The 19408-nt window shown below is 40.3% G+C and overlaps 1 protein-coding gene across 9 annotated transcripts in view; it reads left to right on the plus strand.

Annotated features, from left to right (window-relative positions):
• The window catches only part of ATP8B4 (ATPase, class I, type 8B, member 4), a 227820-nt gene that overhangs the window by 98525 nt on the left and 109887 nt on the right, over positions 1 to 19408 (plus strand). For all 9 annotated transcript variants that reach the window (XM_014537818.1, XM_014537819.1, XM_014537816.1 and 6 more), the window contains 3 exons: positions 1336 to 1408; positions 5341 to 5411; positions 9478 to 9560. In XM_014537818.1, coding sequence (XP_014393304.1) covers positions 1336 to 1408; positions 5341 to 5411; positions 9478 to 9560 — 227 coding nt within the window. The remainder of the gene's footprint in view (positions 1 to 1335; positions 1409 to 5340; positions 5412 to 9477; positions 9561 to 19408) is intronic.

Genomic DNA, 19408 nt, shown 5'->3' on the forward strand with positions numbered 1-19408 from the left:
TATATAAAGAAGCCTCAGAGAAAGTGTACAGCACCATGGCTGTGCTGTTTTCAATTCTGAGCCGTTGGCCTTAGCCATTAGAACGCCACCAAGTCCATCCTTAGGCACAGGGCTGGATGATTTGTAGGTGGTCTTTCTCATTCAGTCTTCCAAGTCTTCTTTTATCACCTGTGTTGTTCCTGTCCTTTCCAAAATTTATTCTCTTGCATTTATTCTTACCTGCATTTTAGCTGTTGCTGTGACCTAGTCTCCCTTGCCTCTGATACTATTGTAATTAACCTAGTTATTAATAATAGGAAAGGAACAAAGGGAAGGCCAGATATTACAGGCAAATCATTTGGGCAGCTTCATCAGGAATCTACAACCTTACACTCCCCAAGGGGTCCACCCGAGGGGAGATGGATGCGTGCCCACTAATGCTGGGGTAACATAGGGAAGGTGCTTGCTGTCAGTCACACCTGAGAACAAATGTCATTGGCCAGAATGGGCATGGGCACTGCAAGGGCGTGAAATTTGGGATATTTAATCCCCTGAACAAAAGAGTTCACTCCCTTGTGCTCTTGGGACTCTTGGGACTTGTGTGACTTTGGGCCTGTGGGACTCCCTTGCATTCGCCCACATGGCCCACGGTCATGTGGATCCCCACACACGATGGACTAATGGACTGCCTGCTGCTGTACTGGACCCGTCTTCCACGTGGAAAGGACACTCTGGACACTGCCGCTGCTTCTAGCTCTACTGAAGGGTGTGATTCAATGGAAATAAAGTTTTCTACATTTCTCATCCTCCCGTGGGGGCCTCCAAAAATGCTTATTCCAGCTGAACCACAAGAACCCCACTGCCACTCGCAGTGGGGAAAGACCACCCACACTTTTCTCTGATAACACCTCTTTCTCCTCATTCACTTACTGCCTTCAGTTACGCAGACTCCTGAGACAATGACAATAATAGAGTTTGAAAAGAATGTGGTGACTAAATTTATCCTTGCCTCCCCCACCCTCCTTAATGTTCTGGCCAAGGAAATGCAAGCAAGAGTTAATAGCTTCTATATAAAACTGGCACCATGGGGTGGTGGAAAGAGCACCCAACCATCTTGAGTTTACCATCATGGCTATCACTAACTCACTGGGAATCTTTAGCCAAGTCAGCTGACTTCTCTGGACCGTGGTTTCCATATCATTCAGGTAAAAGGTTTTGTCATGTAAGGTCCTTAGACTTGAGCATTCTAGATAGAAAAGCCTGTGTGCTTCTTTTGTCATATGATGCTCCATTGTGTATACATTCCCTGGACTCTTTTCTGATGCTGAAAATAATTAATTTTGTTTTTGTTCATAGACTGCAGAATGAAAAATGGATGAATGTCAAAGTGGGAGACATCATTAAGTTGGAAAATAACCAATTTGTTGCTGTGAGTATTTAGTATTGTTTAAATAATTTACCCTGGGTTGAAACATACTTCAGTATTTACATTTGCAAATTTAGTAAATCTGTACTAATGCACAGTAATTATAGAGGGAATGCCATGATGCATTTGTAAGAAATATCAATTACAAAATGTTTTAAAAGACATATTGACCCTAGCTGGGTAGGTCAGTTGGTTAGAGCATTGTCCTGATATGCCAAGGTTTGGAGTTTGATCCCCCATCAGGACACATACAAGAATCAACCAAAAAATGCACAAATAAGTGGAACAACAAATTGATCTCTCTCTCTCTCTCTCTCTTCTATCAATAAAAATATTAAAAGACATATTGATTAATCACTTTCAATGACATGGTAACTCAGATAAGGCTGAATGATTATCACCTTGTCTATGTCCTTTGGAATCGTTTAAAGTAGTAAATACAAAAGATTTATAATTGTTTGATTAAATAAGAGCCTTTAAAATGCTCCAGAGTACTTTCAAAACAGTTTTTCCTCCCATAAGTGGCATATTATCCCTCAATAATGGAATTAATACTGTTAATTTGCAGTATACTTGAAGAAAAGATAAGCTACAGGAAGAGAAAATGTATGCTCCATCTGAATTATTAGAATCAGGAAGTTTCTATTATTGTTTTGAATTATTAAAATCCTATTTATGAGGGTTTGCTTTGTATAGAAATGAAAGGACTTGAAAGATGAAATTGACCTAAACTGCCTTCCTGGCAAGAATAGGCTTTGGCTTTCTCTGGACCCATTAGGTGTCTCATCTAGTCTTTTTCAGCACCTGTCTTGGACATCCTTCCAGAGAGGCCATTTTGTGGTCTAATTGCCCTCTTTGTTATTTTAAGTTTTATAGCTTCAAGTCAGAGTTACTTGTTTCACTCTAATTTCTGTAAATAAATCCTCCTTTAAAAAATATGAGACAGAAGAAAGTTGGGAATTTTCAGAGAAAGATTTGTTTAAACACTTATCTGAGTCATATTGAAGAAGCTTCTTGCTACAGTGTAGAGGTGCAACATATGATTTTCTACATAAAAAAGTAAATGGGCAATGTTCTGTTTATAAACAATTACTAATTTGTGGGAGTGAAATGTAAGGGCAAGGATTTTTTTTTTAAAACAAAGAGCCTATGATGTTCATTCTTCTTCTCCCTTCTCTTCTTGTAATCATCTTTTTGTTAATCTCAAATCAATTAATTTATAAAAAACAAAAATAATGATATATCTAGTACATATTATTGTACAACATGCACTTATGGGATATGAAATTTAAATTTTAAACAAAAATATTAACTATAATATCATACATTTTCATGACTTTATTCTGATTTTTGTCTATATTAACATATTTTTCCCTAAGTGTACTCATACCACAGGAGATATTTTTGGACTTCTATTTTTGGACTACAAAAAAAAGAAAAGAAAATATTGTAGATGATAAAGAAGAACTCCATGTGTGAGAATGCCTTAAAAGATAAAGGAAGATTCAAATATGGAGTTCCAATAAATTCTACAAATTTATCTTTCCTCCAGTTTATGGAGCCACTATCCCAATATTTTTACCTTTGTACTTTTGGTTTTTGAACACCAATAAAGCAAAGCAATACAGAGCAAAATGCTTTCTGTTTTTTTGTAGTTGTTATTCCAGTGACTTTATAGTCACCAGAGGAAAGAGTATACATTTTGGGGTCAGAGTTCTGAAGTCTAGTTCCAGGTCTGCCCTCTAAGCTCTGAGTGGTCATGTTATGGTGTGAAATCTCTTGGAGCCTTGGGTTCCTCAATTAAATGTGTTAACACTCTCACCATGACTTTGTAAAGGCCATGGACTTTTACAAGTTTATTTAGCTCATCTAGTGCTTATGGGGCCAGGGATGATCTTTCCAGATTTCTTATCCATACAATGGGAACAGTAGTACTTTTTCACAAGATTCTTGAGCAAATAAACTGATGCAATTATGCAAGAGTATTTTGTAAACCCTTAAAGAATTGTACAGCTTTTAGGTGTTATCATTGCTTGAAATTTGGCTTCATTTATTTATTAATTCAACAAGCATTACTTATGCCTAATAAACCTATGAGGATAATGTCATTGGCTCTGAGGACTCAGAGAAATTCAGTGAATTCTTTTCAGGTTTTCTAATTGGAGTATTTGTTTCAGGTTTTCAGGGGTCAGGGACTTGGGCTCTTTTTGTTGTTGTTGTGGAAGGTGGGGGAAGGGGCATTGTATTGGAAAATGCTGCTTCATTCTTGGGAGACACAGTTAAGCCTCCTTTGACGGCATGGGAAAAGGCACCAATAATTGAGAGAAAAAAGTACAAATGGGCTTATAAGGAAGATGGTTTTGGTTGGAATTAATGACTGTTTGCCTGCCACCCCTCCTCCCCCGTGAGTTCCAGTAATCATTCTTTCCCTGCTCTGAGGAATAAATGGGTTTGCATTATCAAGGCTCTTCATCTATGGATAAGTCACAGAAGTCTGTGGTGGCAGAAGTTATTTTCTGACTTGTCCCAATGTAACCTAAACATACTCACTATAGAGGGAAGGTGTTCAGAGTGTATACCATTCTTGAGCTCAAATTACCCATCTTGATTTTTTTTGGTTTTGTCAATCTTCACTGGAGGATACTTTAAGAGAGCATGGAAGGGGCTGGGCTGGGTGAGAGGAAAGGGAGAGAGAGAGAGAGAGAGAGAGAGAGAGAGAGAGAGAAGAAGAAGAAGAAGAAGAAGGAGGAGGAGGGGGAGGAGGAGAAAAGAGAGACACATCAATTGTCTCCCGTGTGAGCCCTGACCGGGCTAAGGATAGAACCTGCAACTCATTCCTTGACTGGGAACCTGACACCCTTCACTGCACAGGCCAACACTCTAACCACTGAGCAACAGAGGCCAGTGTAACATCCCGTAGGTCCATCCATTTGGTCACAAATGGCAATTTTTCATTTTTTTATTGCTGAATAATATTCCATTGTCTATATATACATATTTATATATTTCACATCTTTATCCATTTTTCTATCTGTAAACCAGCAATTCCACTTCCGAAGAAACAAAAACACTAAATTGCAAAGCTATATGCATCCCTATGCTCATTGAAGCATTAGTTACAATAGCTAAGATGTGGAAATAAGACCCCTTATTTTAATATAAAATTTCAAACTTGACATAAAATAAACAGCCTCTCAATATAGCAAGGTACCACAATTCTAAAGTTGAATTTTAATGTCATTTCCAAAGCTCAAATGGACAGCCACATAGAATGGTTTCTCTCTGTGAGAGACCAACTACTGAATCTCTGAATGTTTTCCACTGTCTTTTACCACATTTTCTATTCTATCTTGCCCTCTTGCTTAGTCCCTGCTTTATTTTCTCTTTCCTCTTCTTTAAACCCCATCATCCTTTTATTTTATCCAAATTATTTTTTCATTTTATTTTTCTTTTAACTTTTCTCTCTTTTTAAAATTTCCTTGTCTCTATTATTTTTTCTATTGTTTTCAACTTCCTCCTTCTACTTCACTTGTGTCTTTCCCCATCTTTTTTTTTTTGCCTGCCCCCTGCTCTTATATTTCCATTTATCTCACCTATTGGGGAAAGTTTTATATTTTCCATCAGTAATGATCAAAGCAAGAAAACAGAATATTATATATTTCTTGCAAAAAAGTAAATGAAATGAATACTTATCTTTATGATATTTCCTGCCCTTGCTTATGTTCTAATGGTCAAGGGTGTGCAAAACAGGAACAGGTAAGTAGAGGGAGGGTTTGATTCCGGGCATATAACAGAAAGGTGGAACAGGATTTCACCTCTCTCACTTTTTCTCTAAGGCTCACCTGGCTCATAGTGGTGGAGAGATGATACAACATACAAGGCTTTCAACCAGTCTCCTCTTCTCAAATATTCTTTATCCTGATTTTTTAAAATAGGCTGATCTGCTTCTCCTATCAAGTAGTGAGCCATATGGCCTTTGCTATATTGAAACTGCTGAGCTTGATGGGTAAGTTATTAAAGTTAGAATAATTAAGTAGATTGTTTTTTAAATTTATTTAAGATGAATAGTTTTAGGAACAGGACTTAAATCCTAATCCTATTCTTCATTTTATTTTCTTGGAAGAAATAGGAATCTAAACTGCAAAGTCCATTTTCTAATTACTTTGCAGATTTTTTGAAAACTCTGTCTTTTCTCCTGAATTTATTCTCTTTCAGTAACAGTGAACCAAACACACACATGTAAATGATATCGCAGAGGGGTTCTTCACTGAAATTCCTCAGAAGGGTTCTTTTTTGGGTTGGTTGGTTTGTTTTTAATTTCAAGTGATTCTCCAAGGAAAAGGAGAGGAGTGGTGGTCAAGATCTGAGGAATGAAGGACCAGGAAAGAAGATGACCTTTTGGAACTGGACTGAATGAAGAAAGGGAAAGAAAAAAGAGAAATGGCGTTTGATGCAGCTTTGACATTGAAATTAATTTAGAATTTAGTTATAGACCTTAGAGTAGTTCTGTTTCAGTAGATTCGATTAGTCTGTCTGGCATTAGAACATTTATTGAATGATTACATTTTAAAAAACCATATATGTTCTATAGATGGATTTTATAATTTAATCCTGAAGTAGGTACTATATATAAGCCCCATTGTATAGTGAAAATAAAAACCCCACAAAAAAGTCTTAGAAAGACTAAGTAATTTGTCCCAAACTTCTAAAGACTGATGATGGGACTCAAACCTGGCAGCCTGACAAAAGAGCCCATGTTTTAACGACTGCCTCCCAAATCGAGAGAAGTGCTTATAGCAATAAACATGCAATTGAAAAGAGAAGAAGTTTCAAATCACTCCCATCTCAAGAGCATAGAAAATAGAAAAATAAATCTAAAGCTTGCAGAAGGAAGGAGATGAAAACAAGAGCAGAAGTCAATGAACTTGAAAACAGGAAAATAATAAAAAATAATAAAATAATAGAATTCATTGTTCCTTTCAATGAAACAAAAAAGTTGGTTTTTTGAAAACATCATAAAATTGATAAATCTTTAGCAAGACGGAAAAAGAAAAAAGAGAAGTCACAAATTAATAGTATCATGAATGAACCAGGGAATGTTATGACAGATCCTATAGAAGAATAAGGAAATATTATGCACATAAATTTAACAACATAGATGAAACGAACCAGTTGGTCAGAGAAACAAAACAAAAGAAAACAAAGCAAAAAACAACCCACAAACTATAAAAACTAATCCAATATGGAGTAGATACTGAATAGCCTTATAATTATTAGGAAAATTGAATTCAAGTGTAAAACATAAAACTATAAAACTTTTAGGGAAAAACATAGGAGCAAATCTTCAAGATCTAGGGTTAGACAGAGTTCTTACGCTTGACACAAAATTCATGAGCCATAAAAGGAAAATAAAGTAAACTGGACTTCATCAAATTAAAAGTTTTGCTGTGTAATAGACCCACTTAAGAGGATGAAAAAATAAACTACACACTAGGAGAAAATACTTGCACACCCTCTATCTGACAAAGGATTTGTATTTGAATATGTGAAAAATGCTCAAAAGTCAATAGTAAAAATACCCCAAACAATTTAATTAGAAAATTGGCAAATGATATGAAGAAACATTTCATCAGAGATGACATACAGATGGCAAATAAGCACATGAGAAGATATTCAACATCACTAGCCATTAGGGAAATTAAAATTAAAACCATAATAAGATATCACCACATACCTATCAGAATGGCTCAAATAAAAAAAATAGCAGCAACTCCAAATGCTGGCAAGGATGTAGAGAAACGGGATCACTCACACATTGCTGATGGGAATGTAAAATGCTACACTCACTCTGGAAAACAGTTTGGCAGTTTCTTAAAAAACTAAACATGCAACTGCCATACAACCCAGCAATTTCACTTCTGGGCATTTATCCCAGAGAAATGAAGATTTACATGAAAACTTGTACACAGATGTTTATGGCAGCTTTATTTTGTCTAGAAACAACTTATATGCTCTTTAACATGTGAACAGTTGAACAAACTATGGCATATCCATATCATGGGATACTACTGAGTAATAAAACAGGAATAAACTATTGATATATGCAACAACCTAAATGAATCTTCAGAAAATTATGTTGAGTGAAAAAAACCACTCCCAAAAGGTCACAACTGTATTATTCTGTTTATATACCATTCTTGGAGTGGCAAATTTATAGACATAGACAACAGATTAGTGGTTGCCAGGAGTTAAAGATGGGTAAGAGGAGAGAGGGAAGCAGGTGTGGCTATAAGGGCAACCTGAGGAGTCCCTGTGTTGATGAAAATGCCCTGTATTTTGACTGTGTCAATGTCAATATCCTGGTTGTGACATAGTTTTGCCAGATTTTATCATTAGGGGAAACCAAGTAAAGGGCACATAGGATCTTTCTGTGCTGTTTCACATGCTGAAAATTATTTGGAAGTCCACGAAGATAATGAGGCAGATAAGGAAGAGTATATGGCACGACAATGAAGGGATTAATCTGGAGTCTTGGAAAATATTATTTTTATCACAAGGAGTATGTGATTATTTACCCCTTTAGTTTCTCCATCTGAAGGTGGGAATGAGATATTGGAGAGAATCCTGAGGAAGTTACTTAAAATGATGATAAACTTTGATGAATGACACGATGTACTGAGTAGGGTAAAGGAATGAGGACTGCCTGGCCTAGTTGGTATGACTGACTGCTTCTAGTATTTGAAAAGTTGTTTAAATGAATGTTAGTCCTTTAATCTCAGCACCACTATCTCACTCTTGGTGATTGACTGCTTCTAGTATTTGAAAAGGTGTTTAAATGAATGCACAGGTTAGTCCTTTAATCTCAGCACCACTATCTCACTCTTGTCGGCCAAGCCCAGCTCAATTTCTGTTTCAATTATGAAGTTATTTATTATCTCAATCTCTACTCACCTCTGCCTCCTAGGAATTAATAGATTTTGACCAACGAGATTACTTTTAAACAAAGTAACTTCAATTATACAGCCAACTTTCCTGCAGAAAGCTATTTTGCCAATGGGAATTCCTTGAGTTGGGTTCATATTGTCTTAACATCATTGTGAAACTCATTTATGGAAAGTTTAGATTAAATGCCCTCTCAGGTATCTGCTTCTAGGTTCTCTAAATTCTATTACTTCATGGTTTGACATGTACTTCCAAAAGGTGATATTTGCTTTTTTATCTACCACTTGTTTCCCTCAAGAGGACAATAACCCTCGTGGGGCAGCACTGAGTGTCATGGTATGTATTAAAAAAATATTTGTTGACTGAATGAACTCAATACTAAACATTTTCATAAAAGATAGAACTCTGACAGAGAAGCTTCAGTAGAAGAGAATTCTTTGAACTCAGTGCGAAAACTGGCGTGGCAAGCTCTTAAACGTAAGATGTGAGTGATGGTCATGGAATCTTCACTGCTAGTCATTTCATGAACACCAGAGAGCGGCCATCTGTCCAGCGTATGTGTGGTCCTGCCTGGAAGAAGATGACCAGCTCCCTGTGACTTGCTGAAATCCTGTTTGGTTGTTTGATTTTAGACTTATGGGATTCTTGGCTTGATTTTCCAAGAAAAAGAAAGCTGTATTCCCTTTTCCATTTAAATTTCAGCTACTGTGAAATTAGCCATGACCATTTTTTGCAAGTAAAACTCCTATGTAGATGGACTCTGGAGTGATACTGGCCTCCTTTACTTGGCAATTGTGCTCCCCTCCCTATTGTGTTTTGTAACTCATGCATGATGTCTGAGTAGGTTCGAATGAAACCGTATTTATTATGTCCTCTGTTCTTTCAAATAGCAAAACAGATTACTGTGTTGTTATACAGATGTGCTATGGGTAGAATGCCAATTCTTAGGACCCGGCAAAACCCTGTCCACTTTCCTGAGATAGTGTGCGAGATGTGAATAACATTCAAAGGGAGTTTCTTGAATCTTTTGTGTTGGATTTTGCATGGGCTGCACCCACCTGATTGCTTTGTGTAAGATGCTGTTGGGCTGTTCCATATAAAAATTCATGTCATGTTAATTAATTTTACAGGGAAACAAACCTTAAAGTTCGTCATGCACTCTCAGTTACCTCAGAACTTGGAGAAGATATTAGGAGACTTGCAAAGTTTGATGGTGAGTCTTTAAAGTAGAAAAACAAAAATCTCAAAATCAAAAAGCTTTTGTAACAAAAATAGTAACAAGCTAATGACCTGAAATCCAATTTATGGTTTGTTTGTTTTTTATTTGGTGAAAGGACATAAAATTCTCTAGGCACCAGAGCCTGTAATCTCTTCTCACGCTAAAGAGTAAAAGTGTTTACCGAGGGAGAATGACTTTATTAGCTCATCATTCATTTCATTCTTGTATCCTCTCCTCTAGATTGTGTTCCCTCTAGTCCCACAATACCCTTACTTGCCTTGCCTTGGCCTCTCTGGAACTCTATATAAACTTTCTGAGGATAAATACAGACCATACTTTTTTTCCCGGCTCTAGGTCTAACCATCCCTTCCTTCTCTGACATCATAACAAACACCAAATACTAGACAGAAAACTTTGTGAAGATAGTAATCATGCCTCATATGTTTCTTTATCTTTCCTAGTGCCTGGCATAATGTTTTAAAGATTGTAAGTGTGTAGAAAGAATATTATGATTTATTAATCAGTTGGTCAATGGTTGCTCTTTATTTAGACCATGGTTTTATCACCATCTTCACACCATTCAACCCAGGCCCCTGCTCCTTGGCATGGATTCTCCCCTGCCTGTTCTATTCCAGCTATGTCTTCTTGTTTTCTGTTAAAGCTGTCACAGAAAAACAAAATCCTTCAAGAATCCAAGGAAAGAGCCATTAATAATAGAACATTAAGCACCATGACAGGCTGTGGAATCTTTGGGGCCTTCCTATTACCTCTCAATGGTCTCTTGCTTTACACATTTGTGTTTCTGGCCTTGAATATCAATATTTACATACAGATTGGTTTTATTTGTTAACTAGAGGCCCAGTGTATGAGATTCATGCACTTGCGGGGGATGGGGTCCCTCAGCCCAGCCTGGAGCCCTTGGGGGATGTCTGATGGGGAGCAGGCCTAAGCTGGCAGTGGGACATCCTTAGCGCTGCTGCAGAGGTGGGAGAGGCTCCTGCCACTACTGGTGCGCTCGCCAGCCATGAACCGTGAGCCTGGCTTCTGGCTGAGCAGTGCTCCCCCTGTGGGAATGCACTGACCATCAGGGGGCAGCTCCTGCATTGAGCATCTGCCCCCTGGTGGTCATTGAGCATTATAGCAACCGGTCTTTCCGCTGTTTGGTTGATTTGCATATTACCCTTTTATTATATAGGATGAATATTTATAAGTTTGAGACTATCTTCCAAAATGTTTTCTTTGGAGTCCACTAAAGGACAATGTGGACAAGGGTCTTAACATGATCTCATGAATTAAAGAGCAAGTAAATTTACATTATAAAGTTTCTTCAATGCACAGCTTAGAATTTATATTATCTATGCTTTGCATTTACTTGTAAACTTCCATCTGGATTTTGTTGATATTTTAATCTCTCTTAAAAGACTGCTATTATATCAAATGTTTATAGAAAAAAAATATTCCTCCAGTTTGAGATTTAAGTCAGGGACGAGCCAGGAAACTTTGAATGGCCCAAGAAATATTTCGATTAGTTTAAAACAAATTACACATTTTCTACTAAGTAATTTTTTCAATGAAATTTTACTGTTATGTGAATCCAAGAAAAAGTAATTTGTGTCCATGAATTAAAATACTTGCTTAAAATACCTCATAGAATATTTATGGAGTCCTAAAAGGGCAACCTAAATATAATTTACCATTATGTACTCCTTTCCTGCTGGAATCATACCTTTGTACCTCTGTCAATCTATGAGGAGGTAAAAATTCATGATTATTAGTTTTCTTTACCTTTAAAAAGCAGAAGATGATTGTTATAATTATTCAGTTCACTTTGTTTCATAAATATTGGCACAGAAAGCCTACACTATGATTCAGTTACAGACAACCTTGAAATCTTAGTGGCATAAACAGTGAAAATTTATTTCTTGCTCATGTTATGTTCTGATACAGGTATGGTGGCATTCTCCATCTTGTAGCCATCGTGCCTAGACTAATGGCCTTTAAGGTCAACACATCAGAGAAAGGATGAGATAAAAGAGACAAACTAATCTTTACTTCTTTCTCTCACATTTCATTGGCCAGCATGGACCTGCCCTAACTGCAAAGGAGCCTGGGAAATAACAAGTATGAATAGTTATTGACTGATAACTATCTGTACTATGCCCTTCAAGAACTCTGATCACAGATCTATACTAATAAAAAGATAATATGCTAATTAGACCGGGAGACCTTCCGGACGTCCTTCTGGACAAAGCCATGGTGGTGGAGCCGAGGCAGAGGCAGGTTAGGGGCGATCAGGCCAGCAGGGGGGGCAATTGAGGGTGATCAGGTCAACAGGGTGCAGTTAGGGGTGATCAGGCCGGAAGTGGGGGCAGTTGGGGGTGATCCGGCCAGCAGGCAGAGTGGTTAAGAGTGACCAGGCAGGCAGGCAGGTGAGCGGTTAGGAGCCAGTGGTCCTGGATAGCGAGAGGGATCTTCGACTGCCAGTTTAGGACAATCGGCAGTCAGACATCCCCCGAGGGGTCCCAGATTGCTTCGACTGCCAGTTTAGGACAATTGGCAGTCGGACATCCCCCGAGGGGTCCCAGATTGGAGAGGGTGCAGGCCAGGCTGAGGGACACCCCCTCTGTGCATGAATTTCGTGCACCAGGCCACTAGTAGTGTAAAAAAGCCAGGCTGGATTACATAGATTTCTTACTTGGAACCATAGAAATGAGCTCCAAGAATCATCCTTTTTTTTTTTAGAATTTTTATTTATTGATGAGAGAGAGAGAGAGAGAGAGAGAGAGAGAGAAAGGGAGGGGGAGAGAGAAAAACATCAATTTGTTGTTCCACTTATTTACCCATTCATTGGTTGATTCCTCTATGTGCCCCAACTATGTAGTGAGATGATGCTCTAACCAACTGAGCTATCTGGCCAGGGCCAAGAATCCTCCCCCTTAACATGAGTCTTTGTCTCTCAATAACCCATCCTATTTGACTTTTTCTCGTAGCACTTATCACCATCTGATGTACTCTATAGCTTACTTATTTTCTAAGTTATTATTTATTGTCCTTCTGTACCTGCTGCAATGTAAGCTGCGCAGAGATCTTTATTTTGCTCACTGATATATGTCTGGCTCCTAGAACAATATCTAGCATATAGTAGATGCTCAATAAAAACTTGGCCAGAGTGTGGGGGCCAGGATCAGTATCAGCCTCAGAAAGACATGGGAGATAAAGGGAGGGACTGGGAATAGACTGTGAAACATGGGGCCTTGAAAGGCAAAGCTAGAGTGCTGGGTGTCCTCCTCCAGTGGGCAGGTGGCTCAGGAAGAGTGATCATCTGGTATAGTAGTTTTATAATGCTTTTACATCAAAATTCTTTCTTCAAACCCCCAAATTTAAACCAATATAGTGGTGTTGCTCAGGCTGAAGTAAGAAAACACTTCCTCAGCTAACACAATTCCTTTTTACAGGTGGGGTATCCTGAGGGGTTAAAGGACTTGCTTATACATAAATTTGGTCTCTTTTAATACTTCATAAAATGTATTTTTACAGTGTAGTAGTAATTATTAATTACTAGATGTGCCTGAGTTTGCATCACACAGCATAGGTAACTCACCAAATCTCTAATGTATAATTTTTTTTTTTTGCAAATAAAGACAACATGGACCTCTCTTTTCTATCATTTATACTTTAAATGTGGTTACTTTTCAGAGAACATGTAATGCCAAATGCATCAGGCTGGTACACTTCTGGGCTAAGAATCAGGTTTCTGCTAAATTTGCTCTTTCATTCTTAAATCTTGGGTTGAATTTCAATCTACCTTAAAGTTCAAGGCAATATGACTTATGGGTTTAGCCTTATTAAAATATATTTTGTTTCCAAGAAGCATCTTAAGAATGAATAGAGGGATTAAGGAGAAATAAATTAGATATAATATATAAATTAGATTTTCCCTGTTAGCAGCCAAATTTAAAGACCAAGAGGGTGATGCAAGAGATGGTATAAAAAGTTTTTGAAAGAGTTGGGACAATTAACACATCCTAAATCCTTCCCACAATTGCTCTTGCTTTCCTATAGTCTTCAACTTTTCCTCCATTTCTTTCCTTTTCAAGCCCTAGTTTACGTGTTTTAATTTCAATCTCTTCCTGCCTCTCTGACACACACACATTCACACACTATACACCATGTACACATGTTTCTCTATCCATTTGGCCAGTTCTCTCTCTCTTTTCTTCCTTCTATGCATTACTTCTTACCATTCTTTTTCCATCTTCCTCTTCCAGTGTTTACCTTAGTTTACTTATTTTCTCTGCCTGCTCACCTTTTCTGGTTTTTTAAAATCTTCTCTGTTTTTATCACTCTCTCCATATTAATGAATTTATTAATTCTATTTATTAAGTACCTCGTAAAGATAAGATGCAGTGCAAAGTATCTATATATATAAAGAGCCAGGGCTGTCACATCCAAAACAACCGAATGGATGACCAAACAGGCTGAGTGGGGCAACAAGGCCGGCAGGGGGGTTAGCGAGGGATGACCAAACGATTGAACACCAGGCTGCATGGGGCGACCAGGCCGGAAGGGGGGTTAGTGAGGGATGACCAGGCTGGCAAGGGGCGCCGTTAGGGGTGACCAGGCTGGCAGAGGGAGGCTGTTGGGGGCAACCAGGCTGGCAGGGGCGGGAAGTTAGTGGCAACCAGGCCAGAAGAAGGGGGCAGTTGGGAGTGACCAAGCCAGCAGGGGGGGAAGTAAGGGGCGACCATGCTGGCTAGGGAGGGCAGTTAGGAGCACCCAGGCCAGTGGGTGGGGCAGTTGGGGGTGACCGGGCCAGCAGGGGGGGAAGTTAGTGGCAACCAGGCCAGAAGAAGGGGGCAGTTGGGAGTGACCAAGCCAGCAGGGGGGGAAGTAAGGGGCGACCATGCTGGCTAGGGAGGGCAGTTAGGAGCACCCAGGCCAGTGGGTGGGGCAGTTGGGGGTGACCGGGCCAGCAGGGGGGGAAGTTAGTGGCAACCAGGCCAGAAGAAGGGGGCAGTTGGGAGTGACCAAGCCAGCAGGGGGGGAAGTAAGGGGCGACCATGCTGGCTAGGGAGGGCAGTTAGGAGCACCCAGGCCAGTGGGTGGGGCAGTTGGGGGTGACCGGGCCAGCAGGGGGGGAAGTTAGTGGCAACCAGGCCAGAAGAAGGGGGCAGTTGGGAGTGACCAAGCCAGCAGGGGGGAAGTAAGGGGCGACTATGCTGGCTAGGGGGGGCAGTTAGGGGCACCCAGGCCAGTGGGTGGGGCAGTTGGGGGTGACCGGGCCGGCAGGGGGGGCAATTAGGGGTGATCAGGTTGGCAGGCAGAGGCAGTTAGGGGTGATCAGGCTGGCAGGGGAGCCAGTTAGGGGCGATCAGGCAGACAGGATGGTGAGCAGTTAGGAGCCAGAGGTCCTGGATTGTGAGTCGGACGTCCCCCGAGGGGTCCCGGATTGGAGAGGTTGCAGGCTGGGCTGAGGGGACCCCCTCACCCCGTGCACAAATTTTGTGCACCAGGCCTCTAGTGTAGAATTATAAAATGTCTCCATATGTATTACATGTTTCTTTAGATTCTTTGACTCCCCCATTGTTTTTTTAGTTTGTCTTTTTTTGGCTCATATATTCACCTTTGTTATAATGGAGTATCAGTAGATTTCAGAGTTTCTTCTGGTAACTAGAAGAAGACTTCCTTGTATCATGGGAATTAAAACCAGATGTTGTATTCTTTCTTTTAAATTAAAAATATGATGTTAGCATTAGGAAATGGCCTGCCCAGCTATGGCAAGGTGAGGTAGCTATGGCAAGGTCACATGTGAGCATGCCTGTCTGTGCTAAGTATATCTTTTAGCTTGTGACTTTGGGGCAAATCTGGGTATGGCATTATTTTTGCTTCTGAGACTTGCCAAAATACTTTATCTAGCACCAAATTACAGTGTTCTGACCTTGAATCATAAGTGCACATCTTCCAAGTATCTGAAGACCCCAAGTGTCCCTCTCTTATCCTTAGAGAAATCCCCACTGAAACTCCAAATTGGGACACCAAGGGTCAAAACTGAGATGGGTGGGGTCTCAGGATAACTCTCATAAGTTTCCCTGCTCCTGTATTTTTGCACCTAAACCCAAGGACAGTGTCTTCCTGGTGGCCTCCTTAGGTATGATATGAGCTTTCATTCATTCTTTTATTTCACTCATTTACTCAGTCACCTGTTCATTCACTCAATAAATGTATCTTTAACACAATGCCAAGGGATTTGCAAAGCTTGGGAATGCAGTAGTTAATAAGTCAGATTAAGCCTTGCTTTCATAGAGCTTATAGCTCAGGGGAGAAGACAGACTTGAGCATGAGCTCATGCCCAAAGAAGACTTTAATTAGGAAGGTTCTAAAGTTCTCAGGCCCTAAACATAATGTTGACATATGAACAAGTGCTTGCTATGTATTAGGTACCATCCTATATAATAAAAGATTAATATGCAAATAGACCGAATGGCAGAACAACCGGAACAACCGAACAACCAGTTGCTATGACGTGCGTTGACCATCAGGGGTGTGTGTGTGGAATATGGCGGGTGTTGGCCATGGCGGAATGCTGGAGCAGATGAGCGGGGCACCAGACCAAGGCGGGGTGCTGGTCACTGTCATCAGAGCGAACCTCTGGTGGTTATGGAAAATTCTTTGCTCCCACACACCGCGGTCTCGCCCGGCGTTCACATTCATTGCTGGCACCAGAGTTGCCGCTCGCACCTGCTGCTGGTGCCTGGTACTGGTCCCCATCACTCGGGCCCATCAGCAGGTGCGAGCAGACAACCAGTTGCTATGACGTGTGTTGACCATCAGGGGTGTGTGTGTGGAATATGGTGGGTGTTGGCCATGGCAGAATGCTGGAGCAGGTGAGCGGGGCACCAGACCAAGGTGGGGTGCTGGTCACTGTCATCAGAGCGAACCTCTGGTGGTTATGGAAAATTCTTTGCTCCCACACACCGAGGTCTCGCCCGGTGTTCACACCCATTGCTGGCACCAGAGTTGCTGCTCACACCTGCTGCTGGTGCCTGGTACTGGTCCCCATCACTCGGGCCCATCAGCAGGTGCGAGCAGTGGTGGCTGCTGGCCTTGATTGCCCCTGAGGGCTTCTGCACCTCCCCTCCTGAGAGGTGATCAGGACAGCAGCTGCCGCTCACACCCGCTGATGGTGCCGGCCCTGCTTGCACCTTCTGCTGGCGCTGGCCTCAATCGCTCCACGCCATCAGCAGGTGTAAGCGGGGCTGGTGCCATTAGCACGTGGGAGCAGCGGTGGTGGCGGGAGTGGGGCTGCCGGCAGACAGGGGACCAGGGGCTGTGGAGGGAGGGACTGTGTGGGGGCACAGAGGATGGGCCAAGACCCGCCACTGTGACTATTGCAGCCTTGCGGCCTACAGTTCCTTTCAAGGTGCGCAAATTCGTGCACTGGGCCCCTAGTGTTAAATAATTGCATACAACCCTGTTAAATCCTGACAGCCCTGGAGGAAGATATTATTATTATTACCGCTAGCTATGACAAGGCCTCTAGATCCTGATAAATTCACATAACTTCCCAATGTCACATGGTTACTGAGTGGAGAAGCCAGAATATGAACCCAGGACTGCTGGCAAAGCCTATTCTCCAAAAGGACATGGCACAAGAGGTTATAAACTACAGTGGAGACAGCAATGGAGAATTGGGGGAATTAACATGACAGCAAAGCCCCTGAACAGTCTCGGGTTAGGGTAGGGTAAGACATAGATGATAAGAATACTCTAAACCTAAAGGTGCAAAGTTAATCACCAGACATCAATTCTTTCCAGGACTCAGATGACATTGTCATATTTTTAAAAAGTAGCACTGTTCTCAGTGGTCTTGAATGTTAGGATCCCTGACAAGAGTTTATAGAGTGGTGGCAAAATATAGAGACCAGTACATGCGAGGTAGAGCTGGATTTTGGTAGGTAAACTCATTTATTTGAAAAGTTTTCACATAAATATTTTTACATGTTTCAAACATCAGAAAAAAAACTGGTCTGTACTTTGTTGAACTTTATAAGAACAGATACATAGCTTGTTTGAATATTAAAATACATGTGAAAATAGAGTGGGCCTTGATTTTTTTCGTGTGAAAATCTTATGGGAATTGATAAGTTTTTACAAATAAGTAACTGGAAATAGTTGCCAGCTATACATTTGTCAACTGGTCATTTTTATGCCTTGGGGAGAGCCCCGGCTGTAAATTGTCCAAATGTGTTTAAGAATCTTTCATATGTTGTTACTGACTGAACTAAGATCTGTTTTTTGCAACTTATGACAAGTTTACATATTTTGTATGACTGTTAATACTGAGTTCTGAACTGGGGAAAGGTTGACTCTTTATTTCAGGAATCTTTGTGTATTTTGTGGTCCTTTCTAAAGAATAGCATGTGTGTAATTAAAACAGTAAAAAACAAACATCTCTTTTTGGTTAAAGACAAAACAAAAAGGTTTGGTTAGCATCTTGTAAGTTTTTTACCTACCAGATAAGTTTCCCATTCACCTGAACATAACCCAGCAGCATAGCAGAGTCTGTGTAGGGACAGGAAGAATAACTTCCCTCTTTATTGCTGCTGTTGATGTGGTCATGATGGTGGTGATGATGGGTGGCTGAGGCTTGATGTTTGAAGAATAAAGAGGCTTTAGAAAACAGGAAGGTGACACTCTTCTTTCTAAGAAAAAACCATTTATCACAATTATCATGGCAACAGTAGTGGGCAATCTTCTAAACTTTAAGAAGCTCTTGGCTGGAGAAATGCTTAACCAGCAATAATGATGTTTACTTAATGGATGATTCGTCTTATGGAAGAGTTGCAATGCAGATAATCAAGAAATATTGCTGATAATAATATACATAGAGAAATAAAGTCAACTTCTCTGTAAAATCATGGAATACTGGGCACTGAGCTCCATTTTCATGGTAAGCTACCAATTTCCACTTGGAGGTAAATACTTTAGTTTTTAGGTTGCTAATCAATGAAAGATCTAGCTGACTACAGTGAGAGTGCTGAGGAAGGCCCGGAATGAAATCTTGGGGATTTTGCTCAGCATGGACCTAGAGCATTTCTGTGTGATTGTGAACTGCATGACTTGCTACCAGCTTTCATGTGTGTTCTCTTCAGTAGTTGACTGGCTAGTTTGATTATATTTGTACTTCATCAATGACATAATTTCCCCCAGTTGTTCTATTGCCAGTTAAAGATGACTGATGTTCTAAACATGTTTTTAGTGCATAATTACGTGAGAAACAATGCTCTTTTTCCTAAACAATTTTCTCATCCATTGTCAACCTGTTTACTGTCCGTTACTCTTCTCTGATATAATTAGCAAAAGGAAGAGGCACCTAAAAATTTAGTCCTTATTATGCTTTATGGCTGGGGTATCTTCTAATGGTTTTGGTTGCTTCTAATGTGCTTTAAGGTTCCTACCCCCGCCACCCCCCCCCGCCCCGCCAGTTTAAGCTCTCCACTGTGGTTGGGCTATTAGGTTTCCAACACCCTTTTATCATTATTACAATGGACATATACCCACTTCTTTCACGTATCCTAGATCTACTCTAATGCCCATCTCATCTCCCAATCATCTGACACTTTTTCTATTTATCTCGCCAACAAATGTTTGTTAAGATCCTATTATGTAGGTTAGGGAATGTAATAGGTTATGGAGATACAGAAGTGAATTCAGTGCACCTTCAAAGGAACCTGTTCACCCCTTTTGGAAAGGGGCAGAAAAGAATTTGGGAAGTTGCATTTTATGCTAACAGGGCTAAGAAAGGGGAAGCTGAGCACATCTGAAGTTAAAGTGTGTAATTT

Source organism: Myotis brandtii, unplaced genomic scaffold (assembly GCF_000412655.1).
Source record: "Myotis brandtii unplaced genomic scaffold, ASM41265v1 scaffold182, whole genome shotgun sequence".
NCBI lineage: Eukaryota > Metazoa > Chordata > Mammalia > Chiroptera > Vespertilionidae > Myotis > Myotis brandtii.